This window comes from Lithobates pipiens, unplaced genomic scaffold, assembly GCF_037356315.1.
Source record: "Lithobates pipiens isolate NorthernLeopardFrog02 unplaced genomic scaffold, aLitPip1_a1.2 Scaffold_18, whole genome shotgun sequence".
Taxonomy (NCBI): domain Eukaryota; kingdom Metazoa; phylum Chordata; class Amphibia; order Anura; family Ranidae; genus Lithobates; species Lithobates pipiens.
The window spans coordinates 374,074,550-374,100,668 of record NW_027507758.1 but is presented as its reverse complement, the minus strand read 5'-3'; the positions used below and the strand labels follow the sequence as shown (position 1 = coordinate 374,100,668).

The window sequence follows — 26,119 nt, the reverse complement described above, 5'->3', positions numbered from 1 at the left end:
CTGTAACTCAAAACGTGCAACCTGTAGAATTTTTTTAAACGTCGCCTATGGAGATTTTAAAGGGTAAAAGTTTGTCGCCATTCCATGAGCGGGTGCAATTTTGAAGCGTGACATGTTGGGTATCAATTTACTCGGCGTAACATTATCTTTCACAATATAAAAAATAATTAGGCTAACTTTACTGTTGTCTTATTTTTTTATTAACTAAATTATTTTAGTTATTTAGTTATTAAAGTGCGCTTGTAAGTCCGCTGCAGAAATACGGTGTGACAGACAGTATTGCAACAACCACCATTTTATTCTCTAGGGTGTTAGAATAAAAAATATATATAATGTTTAGGGGGTTCTAAATAAAGGGAAGAAGAGGCAGGTAATATAAAACAGGCAGAGGAAGAAAAGCTTCATTAGCATTGCTGGTTTGTCATACCAACGGCGACCACAAGAGTGCGCCAGATTCCATAAGGAATCGTAGGACCGCAGAAGGCCTCAAAGCCGCGGCCTAAATTTTCGGCCGCCGGCGGAACGGCCCGACGCGATCACACTGGGGGGGTCCACAGAGACAGGATACCCCCAGCTGTGCTGACCCAGGCGCGAGGTCGCTATTTCTAGTCGCCAATGCGACCTGGCGCCCGGGTTTTGTCGAGCCCTGTCTTACCGCAGTGTCTTTATTAAACTCTATGAACTCTTCTAGCTTGAGTAGCAGCACCTCATCCGGTTCACCCATTATCTCAAACCATACTGGGTTCATCTTCCATACTCTGGCAGACATCTGAATGAAAAATATAAACTTCCCCTCTGCTCGTGTTTTCCACTCGTGTTTTATTCTTAAGTTTAATTTATTAACTATTCCTGTGCAAACTACCCCATTTTCCTGCATCTTATATCCTTTTATTACTGCTTAGACCCCCCCTCCCCCCCTTATACCATTCTAGGTCACCCCTAGGGGCTTTTCCCGTGACCAATACATACCACCTTGTGCAATCATACCCCCCCCCCCACTTTCTTTCCACACTTAACTACTACCCCCCTCCCTTCCCTCCCCCCTATTCCCCATTTATACAATAGTGAACTCTTACTTTTATCCCTCTTCTTCTCATTAATTTATCCCGTTGTACTGTGCGTCACCCACCTCCCACCACAAAAATATATTGTATATACTTAATATTCAATTGCAACATATCCCCACATATCCCTATTTATATATAATTCCCCTTCCCACCGAAAAAAAAAAAAAAATCAAAGAAAAGGGGTAAGGTGGAGAAGGATTTCCTCCTTCACTTCCTCCTTATCTGATCCCCCTTTTCTTCCATCCAGGTTATCACGCTTGCTGGGGAATCAAAAATAAAATCTCTCCCAGTGCTACTACGCAAAGTCGTGCTGGATACAACAGAGCATATGAAACATCCAGTTTCTGAAGTCTACGTTTAGATTTTATGAATTCTGCTCTGCGCTTCTGCAAGTCGGGTGAGAAATCAGAATAAAACTAAGTTTTTGCTCCCTTATACATGATACTACCCATCTCTCTAGCTTTACGAAGTAGGGCTGCTTTATCTTTATAGTTCAAGAATTTCAATAACATAGATCTGGGGTGTCCTCCCCAAAGCGGGGTTCTAAGCGGGATTCTGTGTGCCCTTTCTATTGCAAACTGTTGCGAAAAAGTTTCTCTTCCAAACACCTCAATGAACCATTTTTCCAGAAATACGATTGAAATCAGAGCCTTCACATTTTTCCGGGAGACCCACCGCCCGCACATTGTCCCTGCGGATTTTATTTTCCATTTCATCCAATTTTCCTTCAAATTTGCCCATTTATGCTTGTAACTCTTTAACCTCATGATTGAATAGGTACATCTCACCTTCAATCTGACTGATTTTCCCCTCAGCTGCTGTTATTCTATCAACCGTCTTCTGAAGTTCTTGCCGCATCATAGCCATTTCCTCTTTAATACCTTTTGTTTGGTCACATAATTCAACCAGCGACTGTTTGCAAATGTTAACTGCCCCCAACACCTCCTTTAACGTTGGTTCTCCTTCTACCAGGGAGACTTGCGGGGGATTGTTTCGAGTCTTCCAACTATCCCAACGTTCTTATTAATCACACTCTCTGTACCTGCTGTAGTTACCTGCCCTTGACTCTTTCTGTCCGCTGGTATTTTTATTTGAGCCCCCTGGCCCCCCTTAGTTGGTGTGTGATCAGGGGTATGAGCAAACCTTTCCAGCTTCACCGCCACTGCTGAAGCCCCAGATACTGCATTGGGCTGGGACCCCTTCTAGTCTTTATCTTTAGCTGATCTCAATGATTGAGTCCCAACATTCTCCTGGCTGGCATGCTCCTCCCCTCTCCTCCTTGCCGACATACCTCTAACCCGCTGGTGTCCCCACCTTTGGGACAAGACAAAAAATAAATAAAAAAGAGGGGTATCCCCTTATTCGTTTAATACATCCCAAATTCCAACACATGCCAAATTATCCTGCAATAAAAAACAAAAAGTATTTAACCTACCACTATAAATATACAGTGGTACCTTGGATTACGAGCATTATTTGTTCCAGAAGAATGCATGTAATCCAAAGCACTCTTATATCAAAGCACGTTTCCCCATAGAAGTCAAGAGAAACTCAGATAATTAGTTCTACAAAGTGACTTCTATTGTATGCAGTGCCGCATGTGGCCAGAGGTGGGGTGCCAGAGACACTCGGAAACTGCTCAGAGCTGCTTGGATGCATTCGGAAACACTCTGGAATGGACGGTTTTTAAGTGGCTTCGAGTGTCACTGGCGCCCCCTCACCTCTGGCCAAATGTGGTACTACAGAGAATTGAATCCTGCTAGTTTTGCGAGACAAAGCTCGTAAACCGAGAAAAAGAAACCGCATTACTCGCAATCCGAGGTATTACTGTATTTATAAAAATGTAGGCTTAATTATGGGACCTCAATTTCTTGCCCTAACACATTTCTCATCTGTCCTTAAAGTGGAAGTAAACCCATCGATTTAAACAGTAAAAAAAAAAAAAAAAAAAAAAAAAAAAAGGCATGCTGGGAATGTTAACTGCACATTGGCTGTGCTCTCAGCCAAACTATCAAACCATCCAATGGCTGGTGTAATAACTAATCACATGTGCAGCACCATAGCAGTTGAAGATTAAACAGAGGCAAAAATGGCAGCTTCCTTGGCTGAAAACGATAGATCGGGAGTTTACTTCCACTTTAAAGTCCATTTTATTTCAGCAACTGGATCAGATATGATCTTTGTATTTACAGACTTCTTGCATTATTACTTCCCATAGCTTTTTTTTATTTTTATTTTTTTAAGGTCCCTTTCACACGACAAGCCCACATAGATCTGCCTGTCCATCTCTCAGGCGGATTGGAGAGGCCACCCATTGACTATGGGCAGGCAGGTGTTAGTGGAGATGTGTGCGCCGACACCCGCCAGCCATCCGGTCAAGTCAGACGTATGGTGATACATCCAGCCACCTGTCAGGTGGATTGGATGAGATCTGATGAAAATGGACATGCTGTTCACGTTTGTCCAATCTCCCCATAGGAATCAGCAGGGCTCCGACAGGTCCCTCCCAGCTCAGTGAGCAGAGATGGACCTGTCATTCGCCGGCTCAGCGCAGATCACGGAGTGATCTCCCGCTGAGCTGGCAGACTCTGCCAAGCAAGGGTTTATGATGGCATATTCAGTTTACAGGAAAATATTGTCTGATAAGCATAAGCACGATTAACATGGTCAACTGACCGACTGAAGGAAATTGCACAAGATTGTGACCTGGATTTTTGCATTTAGTGTAGCATCAAAGTCAATTATCCACCATCCAAGACTTAAGGGCCATACACACGATACAAAAATCATATTGAAAAATGTGTACGACAAGCTGTCTGCCAATTTTCAGATAGTTGGTACAGAGCTTTCTACAGCCGATTTCGCTTTTTCGTCAGACACAAGCTGGATGTGCAGACTAAAATTTGTCGGATGTGAACTCATTGGCCAATTTTAATTTCATTAGTACGGTTTTCATACAAAACAAAACAACCCCTAGTGTTTAAACCCTTCCCTGCCAGTGTCATTTATACAGTAATCAGTGCATTTTTATAGCACTGTTAACTGTATAAAATGTCACGGTTCCCAAAAAAAAAAAAAAAAAAAAAGTGTCCAATCTGTCCACTCCAATGTCGCAGTCCAGCATAAAATCTATCCCCTATTTTGTAGATGCTTTGACTTTTGTGCAAACCAATCAAAATACACTTATTGCGAGTATGTAGAAGAATACATATTGACCTAAACTGATGAAGAAATTAGTTTTTTTATTTTTTGCTATAATATCCAAAAAAAAAAAGAAAAAAAAAGTAAACAATATAAACCAAAATAAAGCTCTATTTGTGGGAAAAGGACATCAATATTGTTTAGGTAAAATGTCGCAAAATCGTCAGTTAAAGTGACGCAGTGCCGTATTGCAAAAACCGCATGGTCATTAAGGGGGTATATCCTTCCGGGCTGAATTGGTCAAGTACTCATACTCCTTGAAACTTTCCACATTTTGTCATGTTACAACCAAAAATAAATGTATGTTATTGGGATTTTTTGTGATAGACCAACACAAAGTGGCGCATAATTGTGAAGTATAAGGAAAATGATAAATGGTTTTCAAAATCTTTTACAAATATCTGAAAAGTGTGACGTAAATTTGTATTCATCTACCCCCGCCCCACCCAGTGTATATACTATTTAAAACCACCTTTCAATGCAATTACAGCTGCAAATCTTTTTGAGGATGCCTCTACCAGCTTTGCACATCTAGGAGTGACATTTTTGCTCAAGCTTTGTCAGATTGGAGAGTGTCTGTAAACACAGATTCTTAATTGAATTTGAGTCTGGACCATTCTAACCTATGAATATGCTTTGGTCTAAACCATTCCATTGTAGCCCTGGCTGTATGTTTAGGGTCGATGTCCTGCTGGAAGGTGAACCCCCAATCCCAGTCTCAATGCTTTTGCAGACTAACAGATTTTGTTCTAAGATTACCCTGTATTTGGCTCCATCCATCTTCCCCCTCAACTCTGTCCAGATTCCCTGTCCCTGCTGAAGAAAAGCCTACCCACAACATGATGCTGCCACCAGCATGTTTCACGGTTTCAGGGTCATGTACAGTGTTAGTTTACCGCCATACAGTTTCTCTTTTTCACCAAAAAGTTTAATTTTGGTCTCATCTCAGCAGAGCACCCTCTTCCACATGTTTGCTGTTTAACCACTTCAGCCCTGGAAGGATTTATCCCCTTCCTGACCAGAGCACTTTTTGCGATTAGGTACTGCGTCGTTTTAACCTATAATTGCACGGTCGTGCAACGTGGCTCCCAAACAAAATTGGCGTCCTTTTATTCCCACAAATAGAGTGTTTTGTGGTATTTGATCACCCCTGCGGTTATTTTTTTGAATTATAAACAAAAAAAATAGCGACAATTTTGAAAAAAAAGCAATATTTTTTACTTTTTGCTATAATAAATATCCCCCAAAAATATATAAAAAAAAATATTGCAATAAGAGTTTGGTTTGCACAAAAGTTATAGCGTCTACAAAATAAGGGATAGTTTTATGGCATTTTTTTTTTTTTTACTAGTAATGGTGGCGATCAGCGATTTTTATCGTGACTGCGACATTATGGCGGACACGGACAATTTTGACACATTTTTGGGACCATTGGCATTAATACAGCAATCAATGCTGTAAAATTGCATTGATTACTGTAAAAATGTCACTGGTAGTGAAGGGGTTAACCACTAGGGGGCGGGAGGGGTTAAGTGTGTCCTAGGAGAGTGTTTCTAACTGTCTGGGGGGTGGGCTGTGTGTGACATGGACACTGATCGCTGCTCCCGATGACAGGGAGCAGACGATCAGTGTCCTGTCATTAGGCAGAACGGGGAGCTGCTGTTCACATCGGCATCACCCCGTTCTTGAGCTCCGTGACACGATTGCAGGTATCCTTGCGGCGATCAAGTCCACGGGTCCCGCGGACACGGACACCGAGCTCACGGCGGCGTGCGCACACCGGGAAATTCGAAGTAGCGTACGGGTACGTTACTTCACCCAGCTGTGACAAAGTGAGTTAGGGTGGAATATGTACCAACAATATTTTGTGCATTAATTTTTATTTTTTTTCCCCAAAGTGGAAGTTTTGTCTAAACCCACCTAATCTTAAACCTGCTCCAACCCTCATTCTAAGTCCTATACTAACTAGCTTGTAAAAGGGAGGATGTGTATGTGTATACTTGCCTATTCCCTGGTCACATGATCGGCTCTCAGCGCTGGCTTCTGGGTAGAGGAGAGACCGCTGTCACCACCTTGGCCAGTGATGGCGAACCTTGACACTCCAGATGTTTTGGAACTAAATTCCCCATGATGCGCAACTACACTGCAGAGTGCAAGAGCATAAAGGTAAATGTAGTTCAAAAAATAGGATTTCTAAAACAGCTTACCTGTAAAATCCTTTTCTTTGAAGTACATCAGGGGACACAGAGCCATAGTAGTTACTATGTGGGTTATAGGCCACCTTCAGGTGATCGACACTGGCACGCCCCAAGACAAAAGTCCACTTCCTATATAACCCCTCCCACTACTGGGAGTACCTCAGTTTTGTAACAAAGCAAAACACGTGTATGCCAAAGAAGGGAGGGACCTCTGTGTCCCGTGATGTACTTCAAAGGATTTTACAGGCAAGCCGTTTTAAAAATCCTATTTTATTATCGTACATCACAGGACACAGAGCCACAGTAGTTACTACGTGGGATGTTTCATATCAATGTCAACTAAAGGGAGGGAGACAACAAAATAAGGCACTAAGACTAGAGGACTTATACTGCAGCACACTGTGCCCAAAGCTGATATCCTCATGACCTTTTACATCTATTTCATAGAATCTGGTAAACGTATGGACTAAAGACCAAGTTGCAAGCTTGCAGATCTGAGCCATGAAGGCTTGGTGATGCACTGCCCAGGAAGTACTAACCGCCCTGGAGGAGTTCCCTTTAATAGGAAAAAGGTGTAATTATCCCTTTTTAAACCATAAGCTTGATCAATCACTTGAATCCATTTAGAAACCGAAGATTTCGATGTTGCCTGTCCTCTTTTAGGACCTTCTGGCAACACAAACAAAACATACGTTTTACGAATCGGAGCGACCACCTTCAAATAGACCTTGACTGCTCTCACCACAAGAGAATGTAGAGACCTATCTTCCGAAGGCAGAATAATATCCTGGTTTAAACGAAAACCTGACACTACCTTCGGTAGGAAATTAGGATGATGCCGTAATACAACCTTATCCTTATGAATAATCAAATATGGCTCTTTACAAGAAAGAGCAGCCAACTCTGATACGATTCTTGCAGAAGATACGGCAACCAAAAAAAACTAATTTCCTTGTCTATAGGACCAAGGGAATATCTTGTATCAGCTCAAAAGGCAGATTCTGTAAAGCCAACAGGACTTAATTCAAGTCCCAAGGGTTCAGGGGTGACTTAACTGGAGGATTAATCCGCGTTACCCCCTGAAAAAAAAAAAAAAAAAAAAAAAAAAAAAAAAGCAACGAACCAGTGTCAATCAAGTGGCCAGATTAATTTCTAATTCCATCTGTAGAAATTCAAGGATCCTACCTATGACATTTTCTGGGGTGTCAACACCAGGAGACATATGCCTTCCAGACTCTATATTATGACTCCGGTTTCCTAACATTAACCAAAGTATAAATTACTGGATCTGACAGCCCACGGTCTTTCAGAATGTAGGTCTCAACATTCAAACCGTTAAATTTAGCTTTTGTAAGGGAGGATGGTATATCAGACCTGGCGAGAGAAGGTCTGGCTGTGGTGGTAGGGTCCATGGGTCCCCTACCCTAGCGCCATCTTTACGATCTCTGCATACAAAGATCTCCTGGGCCACAAGAATCACCTCCTTCTCTTCCTGCTTGATCCTGTGAAGAAGTTGGTGAAGCAGCAGAACAGGAGGGAATGCAGAGATCAGGGAATACCGATCCCACGGAAAAACCAAGGCATCTGTTCCCCATGCCATCGGATCCCTTGCCCTTGACACAAAGTTGTCAATCTTTTTGTTAAACCTGGTCGCAAACAGATCCACGTCTGAAATTCCCCATTTTTGACATTGACAGAAAGATGTTGGGGTGAAAAGACCATTCTTCCAGGAACAACTGTAGGCGACTCAATTCTGCCAATTCTCTATTCTTGGAATGAAGACTGTTGACAGGCAAGGGATGTTGTCTTCTGCCCAAGATAGGATATGATTCACCACTCTGGGCCGTACGACTTCTCGTGCCCCTTGGTGATTGATATAGGCCACTGTTGTGGCAGTGTCGGATTGGATTGTGACAGGACAATACCCATAATCTGAGCGTCCAGGCCTTCAGGGCCAGACGTGCTGCCCGAATCTCTAGAATATTGATGGGCAAGGTCATTTCTGATTTGGACCATTTTCCTTGGACAGACGCTTCTTCCAGGACTGCTCCCCAGCCCAGAGGGCTGGCATCTGTTGTTCCCACCTTCCAGGTAACTGGTAGAAAGGATTTTCTTTTTTGAAGATTCTTGGATATGAACCGAGGCTTTGACAAACTTTGGGGGATAAACGCATTGGGAAATCCAGAGCTTGGACCTTCTTGTTCCAAGTTAACAGGATACTGTTTTGAAGCAGTCTCGAATGAAACGGCGCATAAGGAACAGCGCAAAATGAAGCCACCATCTTTCCCAACAATTTCATGCAAAGCCGAATAGAAGGATTCTTCTTTGCTTTGACCAACTGAATCAGTTCCCTCATGGAACTGATCCTCACCTGGGGAAAAACACTGTTCTGAGCTGTATCTATGATCAGACCCAAGTCCTGCAATCACCTTGATTGTTTTAAGGAGGATTTCTCTAGGTTGAGAATCAACCTAGGTATTAAAGTCAACTGACTGCAGTGACCAAACTCATTATATTTATATCTTGAGCCCCTAACCTGGCTAAAGGAGGAGCCAGGACCTTGGTAAACACTCGAGGTACAGTAGCTAGACAGAAAGGCAGAGCTAGAAACTGAAAAATGAAGATTTTCTACCTCAAAGCGTAGATATTTCTGGTGAGCGGGAAAAATAGGCACATGGGAGATAAGCATCCTTGATGTCGATTGACACTGGCAGCTCTCCACCTTGTAGAATGGAGAACACTGATCGTATTGACTCGAAAAGAGCGGATATTCAAAAACCGGTTTAGATCTTTGAGATCTAAAATGGGTCTGACATCCCCGTTTGGCTTGGTACCGTGAAAAGGTTTGCATAAAACCCTAATCCTCTCTCTTCCAAGGGGACCACCGATATCACTCTGAGACAAGAGATGATCCAAAGCTAGAAAGCAACCCTTTTCCCTGGATCTCTGGGAACGATTGAGCTGAGAAAACGAGGAGACAGGAACTCTAGTTTGGAACCTAGAGATATTGAGGAAGCCACCCTTCTGTCTTGACACTGTTCCTGCCAGATCCTTGAGAAGTGCAGAAGTCTTCCACCCCCACTTGAGTGAGCGGGGGCACCCTTTCTTAAGGAGGTTTTAGTATTTTCTTTTGTGGGTTTCCTCCCTCAGGGCCTCTTCTGACCCTGGGACTGACCCTGAGATTTACCTCTTGAACCTGACAGCGGAGGCCGTCGTGACTGCCTGGAGGCTGATGCTCCTGACACTGGAGAAGAAGCTAGTTTAAAAGAAAAACGCTTAAACTTCTTAACTGGTAAAAGGAAACTTTTCCCATTAGAAATTCTTTGGATGTACTTATCCAGATCGCCCCAAAATAATCGTTAACCATGAAATGGAAAACTGGCCAAGAGCTTTTTGCATGGCACGTCGGCTGACTAATTTTTCAACCATAAAATTCTACGCACATGTACCAGCCCTAGCATAAGCAGTGAGGCCTGAAGAATAGAATCCCTCAGAGTCTACTGCAAAACATAAGGCCTCTGATATGCCAGCCAAATCTTGGGCCAGCTGATCAGCAATAACCTTGAGTACCTCTTTAAGGACTGAGATAACCAGTCGCTGCCAGCGCAGGCTGAACCACTGAACCTGCAAGCGAAATCGTTTTTAAAAAAGGAATTCCAACTTCTTATCTGTTGGCTCCTTCAGCATATCATTGTCTACTGGACAAGTCAAGTTGTTGTTCACCGAGGATAGAGCAGCGTCAATTGCTGGAATCCCCCATTTCTTATTAAAACTCTCCATAGGATAAAGTGTTGAAAGTTTTTTTTCCTCCAAAAAAGTTTTATCTGGGTGCTCCCACTCAGAATACATAAGCATTTTTTTTAGTAATGAATGGATAGGAAAAGCATGGGGAGGCTTTAGCGAACCCAAACCAGAAGTGAGCTCCCCGACCCACTCCGCTACTGGCAGCAAATATGTGGAGCGGACCAATTCAGTGAGAGATTGTACCAACAACCTTTCTTGTGAACCTGATCCTTCCGTATTCGGCTCTTCAGAAGAGGAGTCACTAACCTCTTCCTGGTCCCTTAAGAGAAATTTGTCATCTCATGCTTAGTCCCACTCTGGGATGCGATAAAGGCATCAATTTTGTGTTCCAAGACTAAAATGGTTGAGGAAAAAACGTCCTTGGTAATATATATGGGGCTGCAGTGTTAAGAGCAACTGCAGCACCCGACGTCCCCGATGGCTCACTCTGACCAGTCATATCACTCTCAGGGGAGGATGCCATCTTTTTTGAGATGGTTCTAGGTTTCCTTGTGGCTGTATTAGTCTTTCTAGAGCCTTTTTTTGAGGTGCTTTTACTCCCCCCTTACGACCATAGCTCGATGCACAAAGCAGAGGTACTACAAGAAGGAATGTATCCAGACATCTCTGACCAAATTTTGAATACAAAGAATAAGACTCCAACAAAGTAAGCAAAGATAAATTAGAGGACGAACTTAAACACGTTTAAAATGCAAGCCTGAGCCAGCATGGTTTGAGACTGAACAGTTCAGTAGTCCATTCTCAACTGTGTATCTTTTAAACCAAAACGTGAAAAAGATACATTTACAATCAACCCGTCGAGACCCAGTCAGTTGGTCACCAGCCCCACACTTAGCCCGATCTAGGTCGCACCCACTGAATTGCAATTTTTCTGCTCCTAGAAGCTAAAAATAGTGTTAGCCTAAAGTAGTGTGCATGGATAGCATTGTTTAACCACTTCAATACCAGGCACTTAAACACCTTCCTGCCCAGACCAATTTTGAGCTTTCAGCGCTGTCGCACTTTGAATGACAATTGCGCGGTCATGCTACACTGTACCCAAATGAAATTTTTATCATTTTTTTCCCACAAATAGAGCTTTCTTTTGGTGGTATTTGATCACCTCTGCGGTTTTTATTTTTTGTGCTACAAATAAAAAAAATACCGAAAATTTTGAAAAATTTTTTTTTTTTGTTTCAGTTTCAAAACTTTGTAAATAAGTACGTTTTCTCCTTCACGGATGGGCACAGATGGGCACGGGTAGGCGGCACAGATGGGCACGGGTAGGCGGCACAGATGGGCACGGGTAGGCGGCACAGATGGGCACGGGTAGGCGGCACAGATGGGCACGGGTAGGCGGCACAGATGGGCACGGGTAGGCGGCACAGATGGGCACGGGTAGGCGGCACTGATGGGCACGGGTAGGCGGCACTGATGGGCACGGGTAGGCGGCACTGATGGGCACGGGTAGGCGGCACTGATGGGCACGGGTAGGCGGCACTGATGGGCACGGGTAGGCGGCACTGATGGGCACGGGTAGGCGGCACTGATAGGCGGCACAGGTGGGCACTGATAGGCGGCACAGGTGGGCACTGATAGGCGGCACAGGTGGGCACTGATAGGCGGCACAGGTGGGCACTGATAGGCGGCACAGGTGGGCACTGATAGGCGGCACTGATAGGCGGCACAGGTGGGCACTGATAGGCGGCATAGGTGGGCACTGATAGGCGGCATAGGTGGGCACTGATAGGCGGCATAGGTGGGCACTCATTAGCAACACAGGTGTTATACTGTACTAATGGATGCCAATCAGTGCCAAACAATAATGCATGCCAATCAGTGATGCCCATTGTGGGCACTGATTGCCATCCATTATGGGCACTGATTGGCATCCATTGTGCCTGACTGGCATCCCCGGAGGATTACCTCTGCTGGGCATCCCTGGTGGTCTGGTGTTGTCCCTGGTGGTCCAGTGTGGGCATCCTCGGGGGGGCTGTGCCGATAATCGATCAGCACAGACCCCCCCTGTCAGAGGAGCAGCCGATCGGCTCTCCTCTACTCGCGTCTGACAGACGCGAGTGAGGAAAAGCCGATCACCGGCTCTTCCCATTTACACTGTGATCAGCCGTCGGAGACTCTTTACCGAGATCATAGTTTCCGGGTGTCAGACTGACACCCCGCAACAACGATCGCCGCGATGCGCGCCCCCGGGGGCGCGCAGTGGCTCATAATCCTGATCACGTCATATGACGTCCGGTTAGGATTATGAAACCACTTTGCCGCCGTCTATTTGTAATAGGGCGGGCGGCAAGTGGTTAACTTCAGCAGACAGTAGAGTGTCTTAGAGCTAAACGCCCCTAAATGCTACTAACAGAGTTTGAGCACCCCCACCCCCTTTACTGCAAAAACGCTAATAAAAAAACGAACACTCCTAAAATGCTACTACAAAAAACTATAACCGCCGTTTATCCAGTTTTTTTTTTTTTTTTAGCTTAAAAAATGCTAGTGTGCATGAAGCCTTACAGGCATTATTCCACACATGCAAATAATGTACATATGCAGCAACTTCCAACCAATTCCTGAATTAGAAACAAGGTGAATGCAAATGGGCACAAAGATAGCCAATCACACTGCAATCGATCCATAACCTGGCTTAGTTTGGATTAGGTCCAATGATGCTCATATCACCCCATGCACTTAACTCTTCTTTATAATTGACATGACTGAGCATAGGAGTATAGTTATCGCCATACTTTCCGCACTCCAACGCTGAACCCTCCAGGCTCTGCTCCACCAACTGCAGAGTCACATGCAGCCACTCTGCCAACACCTATCGCCTTCCTGTCCAATCACAAGGTGTTTTTGTATTTCGTGAATGGGTTCACATATTAAAAACCTTTTGTGAATGGACAGTAGACATGTGCAGAGTGAAATAATTTTGTTTCGGAATTTCGTTTTCGTCCAAAAAATAAATTTAGTTACTCCCGAAATTCGTTTTTATTTCGTTTTTCTTTAAAAATTGCATTCGTCTGATAATCCACATGAATTACGGTCGAATCTGTCTTTGAAGGCTTATGGTGTCTGTCGAATGTATAAAGAAGATTCGGCGGAGCTGCTAAACTCTATATAGCATACTTCGTGTGAACTTCAGAATCCTATGTAAGTCTATGGGACTCCAACATTTAAAATATAAAGTGCTAATTTTAAAGGCTAATATGCAAGTTACTGTCCTAAAAAGTGTTTGGGGACCTGGGTCCTGCCCCAGGGGACATGTATTAAAACTGCCGTTTTTTCGGGAGCAGTGATTTTAATAATAAAGTGAAACAATGAAAGTGTAAAATTCCATTAAATTTCGTACCCCGGGGGTGTCTATAGTATGCCTGTGAAGGGGCGCATGTTTCCCGTGCTTAGAACTGTCCCTGCACAAAGTGGCATTTCTGCAGGTAAAAAAGTCATTTAAAATCACTCGCGGCTATAATGAATTGTCAGCTCCCGTAATACAGAGAACACTCATTGAAAGTCATTGATTAAAAATAAATAAATAAAAACAAGCGTGGGGTTATGGATATTAGATATTAAAAACAGATTGACGTGGGGTTCCCCCCTAAATATCCAGGGTGACCCGCCCCCCCCCTCTGATGTAACGGAAACCTGTTACATCAGAGGGGGCGGGGTCATCCATACATCATTGGGGAAGCCCGCCTTCCCCATTTGCGTCAGATGGGGGCGGGGTCAGGTGGCGGGTGGCCCCGCCCTGCGCATATAAGAAACGTCAGGCCGCCGGGATCCCGCAGTGTCTCCTCCGTGGAGACAGAAGATGAATGGATTCGCTGCGCTGGATCAGATCAGCCATCGCTGGACCCCGGAGAGATGATCATCCGTCGCTGGATAGCAACAGTGGATTACCACCGCTGGAATCTTTTTTATTTTTAATAAAGGACTTTTTCCAAAATGTGCGTTTGTCTTATTTAACAATTTTTCCCACTTTCTTTGTGAAATGGTAGGGGTACTTTTGTACCCCCTAACCATTTCAAACAGGGGGGGGGCCGGGATCTGGGGGTCCCCTTGTTAAAGGGGGTTACCAGATTCTGATAAGCCCCCCGCCCGCAGACCCTCACAACCACCGGCCAGGGTTGTGGGGATGAGGCTTTTGTCCCCATCAACATGGGAACATGGTGCTTTGGGGGGACCCCAAAGCATCCTCCCAATGTTGAGGGCATGTGGCCTGGTACGGTTCAGGGGGGGGCACTCTCTCATCCCCTCTTTTCCTGCGGCCTGCCAGGTTGCGTGCTCGCATAAAGGGTCTAGTATGGGTTTTGAGGGGGACCCCCACAGCAATTTTTTTTTTGATGCGGGGTTCCCCTTAATATGCATACCAGACCTGAAGCGCCTGGTAATTGAATTTGGGGGAACTCCACAGCTCCCGAAAAAAAACTGACGTTTTAAAAACTTTTTTTTGCATTGATACATGTCCCCTGGGGCAGGATCCAGGTCCCCAGACACTTTTTAGGAAAGTAACTTGCATATTAGCATTTAAAATTAGCACTTTAGAATCTTTTCTCTCTGTTGAATCGTTTCTCTCCATATCGAATAATTTCTCTATATAATCTTGGACTAATAGAGGTAAGCTTAGGCACATTTGACCACAGGTTCAATAGACACAGATCGTTATTGTCAAAGTCACGTCGAATCTCCCATTCTATATCGAACTGTTGTAACAACGAAAATAAAGCATTTATTTATGTCGGATCTTTCGTTTTTTGGATTCTGCACTTTCATTATCGTTTGTCAAAACGAAAATACCTGAAATTCGGAAGAAAATGCATTCGGACGAAAACTAATGCACATGTCTAATGGACAGCAGAGGAGAGGGCAGGCAGTGCTTCTACTCTGAGAAGGCAGGGAATGGTGCTCAGCAAAACTGTCAGTTACAAATAAAAGTCATCCACCAAAACGGCATGCACTTTATTTGACTTAACCCATAATAAGCCAGCACGTTTTAGAAAGTGGCTAATTCCTGAAGTTCAGCTGCCAACATCAAATTACATTTTACTACCCAGAGTAAAACAAGGAACATATTAAACATTAAATACAATATATCGGCAAAAGATAATGCTAGTGAGTTGTTTTAGCACAAATACACTACTAAGTGTCTGAGTAAATTATCTAAAATTACACAAACAAACCACAAAAGTAATGCCCGAATGCATAAAAAGTAAATTTTTGTTAAAATAAGTGTTAAAATACGGTTAGCTGTAGTGTAAAAGGATGGATAAAATGCAAACAAAAACGAACAGATGGAAGTTCTGTTATTGCCAAATCCCAGAACGCTATACATATGTCCACACACTGTGCTAAGCGACATGTACCTATAACTCCCAGTTAAGCCAGGGGGTTTCAGTCAAATCATGCCAGCAATGCGAGTACCACATGCGATACTATACTGTTCAGTCATCTGCCCAGTTAATGCAAAAGGCACATCAGATTAAAATGTAGCTGTATAGTTAACCTCTTACTGACCAGACTTTTTCTGGCACTTAAAACAGTTTTTTTTTTTGCCAGCCCCAAACATTATACCCTTTTAGAAAAAGCAATAGGTTTGTAAAAAATACACTTTAAGGAATTACAAAAAAAAAAAAAAAAAACACAACACAAATATTTTCCCCAATTTCTTGTAAAATGTGAAAGCTGAGTAAATGGTTATTCAGCATGTCACGCTCTAAAAATGTTTGTGGAACGATAATCTAGGGTAATTAATCTCCATAGGTGACGCTTTAAATGCCTTTACAGGTTACCCATTCAGGTGTTTATCTACTGCTGAAACTACTGCCTGTGGAAGAGAAATCCACATCCTTACCGCTCTTACAGTAAAATAACCCTCTACACAGTTTTTCCTTCTAATTTTAGTGAATGGCCGTGTGTCTTCTTAAATTCCCTTTTGCGGAAAAAGTTTTATCCCTATTGTGGGGTCACCAGTACAGTATTTGTACATTGAAATCATATCCCTTCTCAAGCATCTCTACTCCAGAGAGAACAAGTTAAGTGCTCGTAACCTTTCCTCAGTCAATATCTTCCAGTCCCTTTATCAGTTTTGTTGCCCTTCTCTGGATCCTCTCGAGTTCCAGAAAGTCCTTCCTGAGGACTGGTGCCCAGAACTGGACAGCATACTCCAGGTGCGGCGGGACCAGTCTTGTAGAGTGGGAGAATTATATCTCTGGAATTAATCCACTTGTTAATGCATGCCAATATTCTGTTTTCTTTGCTTGCAGCAGCTTGGCATTGCATGCCATTGCTGAACCTATCATCTACTAGGACCCCCAGGTCCTTTTTCCCTCCTAGATTCCCCCAGAGGTTCTCCCCACAGTGAGTATATTGCATTCATATTTTTGCCACCGAAATGCATTTTTCATTAAACCTCATTTGCCATGTAGTTGCCCACCCCAATGTGTTCAGATCTTCTTGCAAGGTTTCTACATCCTGCAGAGAAGTTACTGACCTACTTAGCTTAGTACCATCCGCAAATGGAGATTGAGCCGTTTATCCCATCCTCCAAGTCGTTTATGAATAAATTAAATAGGATTGGCCCCAGGAAAAAACCCTGGGGGACCCCACTTTACATCCCAGAACATACAGTACTCCCCATTTATCACCATCCTCTGAACTCGCCCCTATAGCCAGTTTTCAATCCACGTACTCCCTATGGTCCATGCCAATGGACCTTATTTTGTACAGTAAACGTTTAGGGGTAACTATATCAAATGCTTTTGCAAAATCCAGATACACCACATCTACGGGCGTTCCTTTATCTAGACGGTAGCTCACCTCTTTGTAGAAGGTTAATAGATTGGTTTGGCAAGAATGATTCATGAATCCATGACGATTACTTTTAATGGTACCGTTGTTACTAAACTCTTGTATACAAGTCCCTTATTATCCCCTCCAAGAGCTTGCATACAACTGATGTTAGGCTAACTGGTCTGTAATTCCCAGGGAGGTATTTTTTAAAGCGGGAGTCCACCGGGACTCCGCATTTTTTTTTTTTTAAAAGCCAGCAGCTACAAATACTGCAGCTGCTGACTTTTAAAATAGTGACACTTACCTGTCCAGCGCGCCCGCGATGTCGGCACCCGAAGCCGATCTCTAGATAGTCTCTCGGGTGCTGCCGCCGCCATCTTGGGTATGGGAATCAGGAAATGGAGCCTTTCGGCTTCATTTCCCGTCTCCCTACTGCGCATGCGCGAGTCGCGCTGCGCAATAAGGACGGTCCCCGCTGCCTCTGGGATCTGTGCGTTTCCCAGCAGGCAGCGGGGCACTTGCGGAAAGAGGCGGGCACTTGCGGAAAGTGGCGTAATCTACGCCCCTTTCCGCAGAGAGCTATCCCGGAAGTGGGTGCAAATACCTGTACTGTACAGGTATCTGCACCCCCTCCCCCCTGAAAGGTGCCAATTGTGGCGCCGGAGGGGGGGAGGGTTCCGATGAGCGGAAGGTCCACTTTAGGGTGGACCTCCGCTTTAAATATTGGTGCTACATTGGCTTTTCTCCAATCAGCTGGTACCAACCCAGTCAGTAAACTGTTCATAAAAACTAGGAACAATGGTCCAACAATTACTTGACAGTTCATGGACCCTTGGGTGCAAGCCACCTAGTCCCAGTGACTTATTAATGTTAAGTTTTTCAAGTCTATTTCTAATGCTGTCCTCTGTTAGCCATGAGGATGCTTCCTGTGACGTCTCATGATGATAAACATTGCAGTTTTAGTTACTGACCCCCCCCCCCACCCGATTCCCTCGTGAAGACTGAGGATAATAAAATCAATACCTTCACCATCTCTCCATCCTTGGTATTAGTAAACCGATTCCCTTCATTTTTTATGGGACCAATATGATCCAACTTCCCTTTCTTACTATTTATGTACCGTACTTAAAGAATTTCTTGGAATTTTTATTACTCTCCTCTGCTATGTGCCTTTCGTGTTTTATCTTTACCACCCTGATTGCACCCTTACAATTCTTGTTGCGTTCTTTGTAAAGTTAGAATGTTAATGATAACTCAGACTTGTATTTTTTGAAGGCCTTCTCCTTTGCTTTTATATGCATTCTTACGTTGGAGTTAAGCCACCCAGGACTTATTAGTTCTTTAAGATTTGTTTCCCATTGGGATGCACTGGCTAATACCATTATTTAATAAGCTCTTAAAAGCATACCCATTTTTCCTCCGTGTTCTTTGTTCATAAGATTTTATCCCATTTAGTATCTTCTAGCAAGGATCATAGTTTAGGGAAGTTGGCTCTTTTGAAATTCAGTGTCTTTGTAATCCCCTTATGTTTCCCATTTGTGTCATTTATACTGAAACTAATTGACCTGTGATCGCCCTGTAATTCCACATCCGTGATCAGGTCTGTATTGTTGGTAATCAGTAGATCTAGCAACGCTTTGTTTCTAGTTGGTGAATTTACGACCCCATGACCCATTTCCCTTAGGCCTGTGATATACCATGTGTGGTAAAAGCCATCCCTACAGGGCTGCTCATGACCACTGTGGCTGTGTAGACAGAGGGGACAGCCTTCTATGTAAGGCACTGCAGGCTAAGAAACCAGGCAGATCAGCAATATTGTTGTGCTAAGAACTATGGATGTGCCCAGAAAGTCAGCGGATGCAGTCTCCGTAACCAAACCAAAACCACAAAGGCAAAGTCTGCCCATATGGGCCTGCTGGTACAACAGAGTGCCCTGGAGGGAGTCAACGCAGGCACAGTGGTGCCAAACATTCCAGCACCCGAGCAAGAAATGCAAGAATTTAAAATTTGAACCAGCGCTCACAGTCCCAAGCTGTACCCACTTGCAGGATAGTGGCTGGCAGGCAGCATTGCCCTCAGCACTTTGGCATAGGTTTTAAAAGGCTTCCACCCTGCACATATCACTGGCAGATGCCTTTAATACAGGCAGTAGCCACAGGAAATCAAGAGCCCAACTGATCCAGAAGCGTAAGATGGAACCACAGTAGGTATGGTGAAGCCAGGAATCCGATAGAAAAAAACGTCAGGAGGAAAAAACTTCTAGCAAAGAGGTAATTTTCTCTCCTTGGAGAGAAGGGGTTTGTCACCTAAAGACACTAGCAAAAAAACTAGCTTGCTAAAAGTGATTAAATAGGGCACTGTCCTTGCAGCTCTTTTTACCACCATCCAATCGCCCTAAGGCAGCTGCATTTCAACTATGGTAAGCCTGTGTTCCATACGACCAATTAATGCCAATTTATGCCTCCTTGGGAATCCTTATGTGGTTGGATGCACATTGGTGTTGACCAAGCGGTCTTAGGACTAATACATACATAGGCAAGATTGTCATGACAGACAATTTTCTGTTTCAATAATTTTTATTCGTGTTTAACCAACGTTTTTAACCAACGTGCAATAGTTGTGCTCATGCAGGGGCTAGCAGACAGTTATCACACAAGATAACATAAAAACTGACAAAAAAAGAGGCAATGTAAAAAAATAAAAATAAAAATAAAATAAAAAAAAGGGAAAAAATGCGAACCAACACAGCAGCAGAAGATTGGCCTGTTCCATAAGGCCACCAGGGGTCCCAAGAAGGTTCCCCAAACCAGTGGGGTATCCCCTGGTCCCACCAATACCCATACAGTGGTGCCATATACATGTCTGAGGAGAGAGGAAAACAAACTCTAGAGAAAGTGAAGCGGAGAGGTGGCGCTAAAGAAAGAGGGAGTGCGCACCTGACAGGGAGAGGCCAACAAACACTAAGGGAAGCAAGAAAGGAGGAGGCTCAGAGATAGAAAGAAGGGGGAATGGTAAGGGCTTGGGGACATCAGGACTGTCCGTTATAGGCGACCTAAGCTGGCTGGGAGTGAGAGTGGGAAAAGCATACGACAGCCATAGTCTCCAAACTTTAAGGAACTTTGCATGGGAGTGGTTATGGATGCTAGACATAGGTTTGTTAAGCATCAATGCCGGTCATGCAAGCTCTCACACCCTGGAAGAGGACAGATGTTTTTTGTCAAGGCTTGGTTGAGTGTTTTTTTGGCTGACAAAAATAAGTAATTAGCGAGCTTCCGCTGATGGGCAAATAGGCCCCAGCATGGGACAATGCAATAAGGCAAACTTGGCTTCTTTTTGTATAGGGAGGTAAAACAAAGTAAATAAGAGGCCAAATACACGGGACCAGAAACTAAAATTAGTTTAGGTCATGTCCATCATGGTATGTACTATATCACCTCTATGCCCAAAACCCCAAAAACAGTGGTCATTGGAGGACTGATTGGCATAGGCAATGTGGGTCGGAACCCAACACCAATGCAAAAGCACCTTATATGCTGCCTCTAAAGTGGCTGTGTTAAATGAGCATTTGGCCACAGAGGACCAGGCCCCACTCCAGTCAGCCAACTCTCTCAGTTGCCAAGTCTCATTACCACTGAGCTACATAGGTGAGAGTAGGGGAGGGGGGATGGTTATTCAAAGAAGCATAGAGGGGCTGAGATGAGGCTCCCGGAGAGTGCTGGCAGATACGATCAAAAGTCATTTTTTTGGAATGGATACATAGCAGTTCTGCGCAGCGAGGGAAGCCAATGCTGAAGTTGGAGGTAGCATACGAATTCCATCTCTGGGATATTATGGGACTCCTGAAGCGAGGTCCACGAGGGGAAGGATCTGGCGATAAGAAAGTGTCGGATCTGTGTTAACCAATTAGCAACCCACCAGCAGAATGCCTGAGTTTGGTCCAGGCCCTAGGGGGCAAAAAGGGGGACAAAAAAGGGGGACAAAAAAGGGGGACAAAAAAGGGGGACAAAAAAGGGGGACAAAAAAGGGGGACAAAAAAGGGGGACAAAAAAGGGGGACAAAAAAGGGGGACAAAAAAGGGGGACAAAAAAGGGGGACAAAAAAGGGGGACAAAAAAGGGGGACAAAAAAGGGGGACAAAAAAGGGGGACAAAAAAGGGGGACATGAGGCTGGCAGAGTACCGTGCAGAATCCCAAACTTGTAGATTATGATGCATAAGTGGACGCAGTAACACGGGACGAAGATAATGAGGGTGTCAGAGGAGGGATGGCCTGGTGATGGGAGCGCAGTAGGGTAGTTCCAGGAGCACCCACAGGGGAACATCTACCAAGGCATGAAGCAGAGATAATTGGGAAATCTGCACCAGATATTATTTAGCGATGTTCGAAACCCCCACACCCCCCTGTAGCCTATGCGTCAAGAGGGTCCCTTTGGAGATCCTAGGACATTTGTTAGCCCAAATGAACCTCAAAATTCGATTCTGGAGCAGGCAAAAAATGTGTCAGAACCTGCACCAGAAGAGTACAAAAGCAAGATAACATTTTGGGCAAAATGGTAATTTTTTTTACAGAGTTAATCCAGCCAATCCAGGACAAGTGTGGGACACAATTTTCATAATTCAAAAGGAGTTATCTGGTGACAAACAACCTCATCGATACAGAGGAGAGGAAACTGGTGGGGCATTACTCCTCGCGACCTTGCCTAAAGCACCTCTAAGGTAACAAATGGTGCTGTAGTGCAGAAACCATGGGGGCTCTGCTTGTGAAAGTGTTATGATCTCATGAAAACTATGAAGCCTCTAGGATACCGGGCTCAGGCTGAACATGAAGCCTCAATGTCCACCCAAGAGTAAAGCTGACCTATCATGAGAGAAATATGAGATGATCACTTTCTAAAACCCAAGATATAGCTTCAACACAGAGTCTCACAAAAAATAAATTACAAAAAAAGAATTCAAAAATCGTTTTGACATTAAATTATAGCATGCTTATACCAGGTCAGTGATCCAGAAAATAATGAAGACCGACAGAGTGAAGTAATTAACAAAAGGAGGTAAACAATTACAGCTTTTGCAATGCCTCCAAGAAAACAGCACTCTAGCATTGCATCGAATCATGTGGGGCAGTGTTTAGAGGCTCTATTGCCCACTAAATTGTTGGCATTTGACAAAAGGGGGCCTTTAAGCAAAACTAAAAACTATTCCAAGCTTTACGGCAAAGGAATGTGCAATCCTAGGCATTGTTTCGATTTTTTTGTTTAGTTTGGTTCAGAGTTGACATTAGCACACTGGCAACTGACAGTTATCACACAGACAAAAGGGAAAATGAGCTAGACACCGACAAATAGCCCAATCACAGTGTATAATGGATCAGAATCAGGCTGCCCTCCTCCTAAGCCAAACCGCTCTGCATGCTATGTTCTCCATTAACCAAAAAAAAGGCCATGGCCGATTTACAGCCTGGACTAAGGATACAAGGGATATCCACAAAGACTGATTTGAAGATCAATTACTCAAGATTACTACACTTCAGTCTGTTCGCTCAAACATTTATCAGGTTCACTTAATGCTTTTGAAAAATAGGGTATATTTAGTTACATTCCTTATAGCTAAAAGTTTTAAAAATGTTGACATTAAGGAAAAAAAATCCCTGAAGTTATAAGTTTAACTTCCATGCAGAATTTTCACAGCCCAATTCTTTTCCCCTAAAAGTAATATTCACTTTAGTTATCTAATCAAGTAGTAATATAACTAGTAGATTTAGTGCATATACTTACTGAAATGATGGTGGCCGAGAATCTCCAATTCCTCCTGTCCTTTCAATTGGTGGAGGCAAATCAGACTGATTATCAGCACAGACAGAGCCACTATCTGATTGCGAGCCTTCAGCAGATACAAGCTGTTAAGACAAACCAAATTTCATAAAACAAATGGTTACGTTTTTATAATTATGAATTTCAGATTACTTACAAATCCAAAACATCCTCCCACAGCCCTTACATCACTAATGTTTTTTCCACCACAATGTGGGTGAAACCAAGAAATGCATTTCGAATAGCTCAGCTTCGGCTTACTACCAAGGTAGTTTAAAAACAAGAAGAAAATAAATGCCTTCTCTGGTGACAGCATCAAGAGAATCTCTCATTTTCTAAAAGGTAATTTTTTAATTTAATACAAGCCCAATTCCAAAAAAGTTGGGACAACAGAATGCAACGCCATATTTTTTCACAATAGAAAAATGAAAACATACCAAATGTTTCGAAGAAAATGTGCCATTTTAGGGGGGAATTTTTTTTTTTTAATTGATGGTAAAAGTACAACCTCAATTCCAAAGATGTTGGGGCAGGGCCATGTTTATTATGCAATAGCATACCATCTTCTTTTAACACTGTAAACATCTGGGAACCGAGGAAAAGAGTTGGAGTTTTGAGAGAAGAAAATTGTTCCATTTTTGCCTGATATACGATTCTGACTGCTCAACAGTCTTGGGTCTATGTTGTATTTGTATAAAGATGTTACAAATATTTTCAATTGGTGAAAGGCCTGGACTGCAGAAAGGCCAGTTAAGCACCCAGACTCTTCTACTACAAAGCCATGCCGCTGTCATAGATGCATTATGTGGTTTAGTACTATCCTGCTGAAATATGCAAGACCTTCCTTGAACATATGCTGCTCTAAATCCTGGATATATCTTTCAGCATTGATGTGCCTTTCCAGATGTGCACACTGCCCCTACCATACACACTAATGCGCCCCCATACCATCAGAGAGGCATGCTTTTGAACAGAGTGCTGATAAGCCAGAAGCTCCCTCTCCTTTTCAGTCCAGAGGAAGTGGGTCCCATGGTTGCCAAAAAGAATGAGAAATTTTCTCTCATTAGAATACAGAACAGTTTTTCACTTTGCAACAGACCGTTTTAAATGAGCTTTGGCCCAGAGAAGACAGTGACATTTCAGGATCATGTTCAGATATGCCTTCTTTGTGCATGCTAGAGCTTGAACTTAAATTTTTGGACGGCACAGTGAACAAAATGCAATCTAAAAATAATGTGCCATTGCATCAAATAAATATATAGGTCATCAGTGCAGACAAAGTGCCAGTGTTGATTCTTTCTTGTGAAAAAAAAATAAAAAATAAAAAAAAAAAATTGAAAAAACCCCAAAAGACGTGTTTTCCAGGAAAAAAAAAATGTGCATTTTTTTTTCATAGTAACCTGCAGAGCACTGGATCAGAGGAGCAATGTCCGGCTCCTGCGGACAAGAAAGCCCTACAGCTTTCTTCCCATACCGCTGCAGGGGCTGTCAGCTTGAAAGCTGCAGTGCTTGCAAGTGAAATTTTAGGGCACTCATCAGCACACTCGCAGTTCATTGAAAATTTTAAGCCATCTGCTGAGGTGGCAGAGGAGGACTTAGTCACAGATTGCTGTAAATGAATGATGTGGCTGTGTGAGCAGAGCAGGGAAGAAGAACCCCCTTCCCGCTGTCACAGGGAGGGAGGTTCTGGTGGCAGGAGCCACGTAAATAAGAGCATGTTACATATTGCACCCCCAAATACGGAGTAATCTGGTCTAGCACTTTCAAGCAGGTGCAGTAATCTAGGTTTTTTGTTTTTGTTTTTTTATTAAAGAAAGTTTTAGCCCAACATTACATATTCCCGATATATGCCTGCAGTACCATTTACTTATATGAAAAAGTATCCTGGGGGGCGTGGCTTGCGGCGGATGGAGTAGGCAGCGTGGTGTAAGAGCTCCGCCGAGACTCCGCACTTTTATCCTGACTACTGCATCCTGATACACCAGACCTGCCACCGCTGCATACTGAAATACTCCCTGCACAATCCTCGATCCAGCGGTGCCCTCCTCGTCACGTTCCGGTTCACGGACATGTCCCGCAGAGGTGGTAAGGACCTTATGTAGGCCGCTGAGCATGGCGGGAAAGATGGCGCCCGGTCACAGCGATCAGCCAAAGAAGCAGCCATGAGGATGTTCAGCGGAGCTATGGGGAAAAACACCCCCTCTAAGTTCCCCTCCTCTCTCCTGGATCCCGATGTGCACAGTAATGACCCGGAGGCTCTGGAGAATGGATGGCCTGAGGATACAGCAGACGCAGGTGCATGGGACGCAGTAAGTAACCCAGGGCCTGTCAGTAATGGCGCAGCCCCACCAGACCAGGAGGCGCAGGCACCGGAGCCCACTCAGGGACATTTACACCGCAGTTACCTCTTGTAATGCGTCCATTACCACTTTAACTACAGAAATAAAGGGGGTTCAGCTGGAACTGACTCTAGTCAGGCAGGACATGCAGAAGCTGCGAGACCGCACGGCTGCCCTAGAAGACAGATAGCAATGTTGAGGATGATGTGGCACCAATTCAGAGGGACATACGACATATGCAATCAGTTATCACGTGTCACTCTGCCCGTATGGAAGATATGGAGAACAGGCAAAGACGCAAAAATGTCCGCGCAGTGGGCATACCTGAGAGGGCAGAGGGAAAGAACCCGGTAGCATTTATAGAGAACTGGCTGCTTGATACTTTCTGTAAGGAGTCTTCTGTTCACATTGGAGAGGGCCCACCGTGTCCCACCCAGGCCGTCTAAGCCAGGGGAGCCTCCCCAGCCGTTTTTGTTTAAAATGATGAACTACAAAGATCGTGATGCTGCCCTGACCCAAGCCAGAACCAAAGGAGACCTTATGAGAATTGAGAACGCCCACATAGCATTTTATCCAGATTTCTCCGCAGAATTACAATGCAAGCGAGCCAAGTTCACAGAAGTCAAAAAGCGACTCCGAAAACATGACGTTGCCTATGCCATGTTGTACCCAGCTAAGCTCAGAGTTGCAGCGAATGGGGAAACTCATTTCTTTGACAATCCTGCTAATGCGTCTCACTGGCTGGATCGAGCAGAACACACCCTTCAGAAAGCTGCGGCCTCCAGGAGGTTGACAACACTCTACTTAATCTCCTTGTATTGATCTCTCCCATGGCCCCTTCTTCCTATCCCTTCCTTTTTTTTATTTTAGTGTGGGCTGTTCTGGCTGCTGTGCATTTTTTGGTGGCAGGACAGAGGAAGTTTGATCA

The 26,119-nt window shown here is 44.0% G+C and overlaps 1 protein-coding gene across 1 annotated transcript in view; it reads right to left on the bottom strand.

Moving 5' to 3' along the window:
• Positions 1-26,119, bottom strand: part of DVL3 (dishevelled segment polarity protein 3) — a gene marked incomplete in the record, with an annotated part of 225,661 nt that overhangs the window by 100,544 nt on the left and 98,998 nt on the right. Inside the window, 1 exon segment of the mRNA XM_077487709.1 lies at positions 22,817-22,938. Coding sequence (XP_077343835.1) covers positions 22,817-22,938 — 122 coding nt within the window.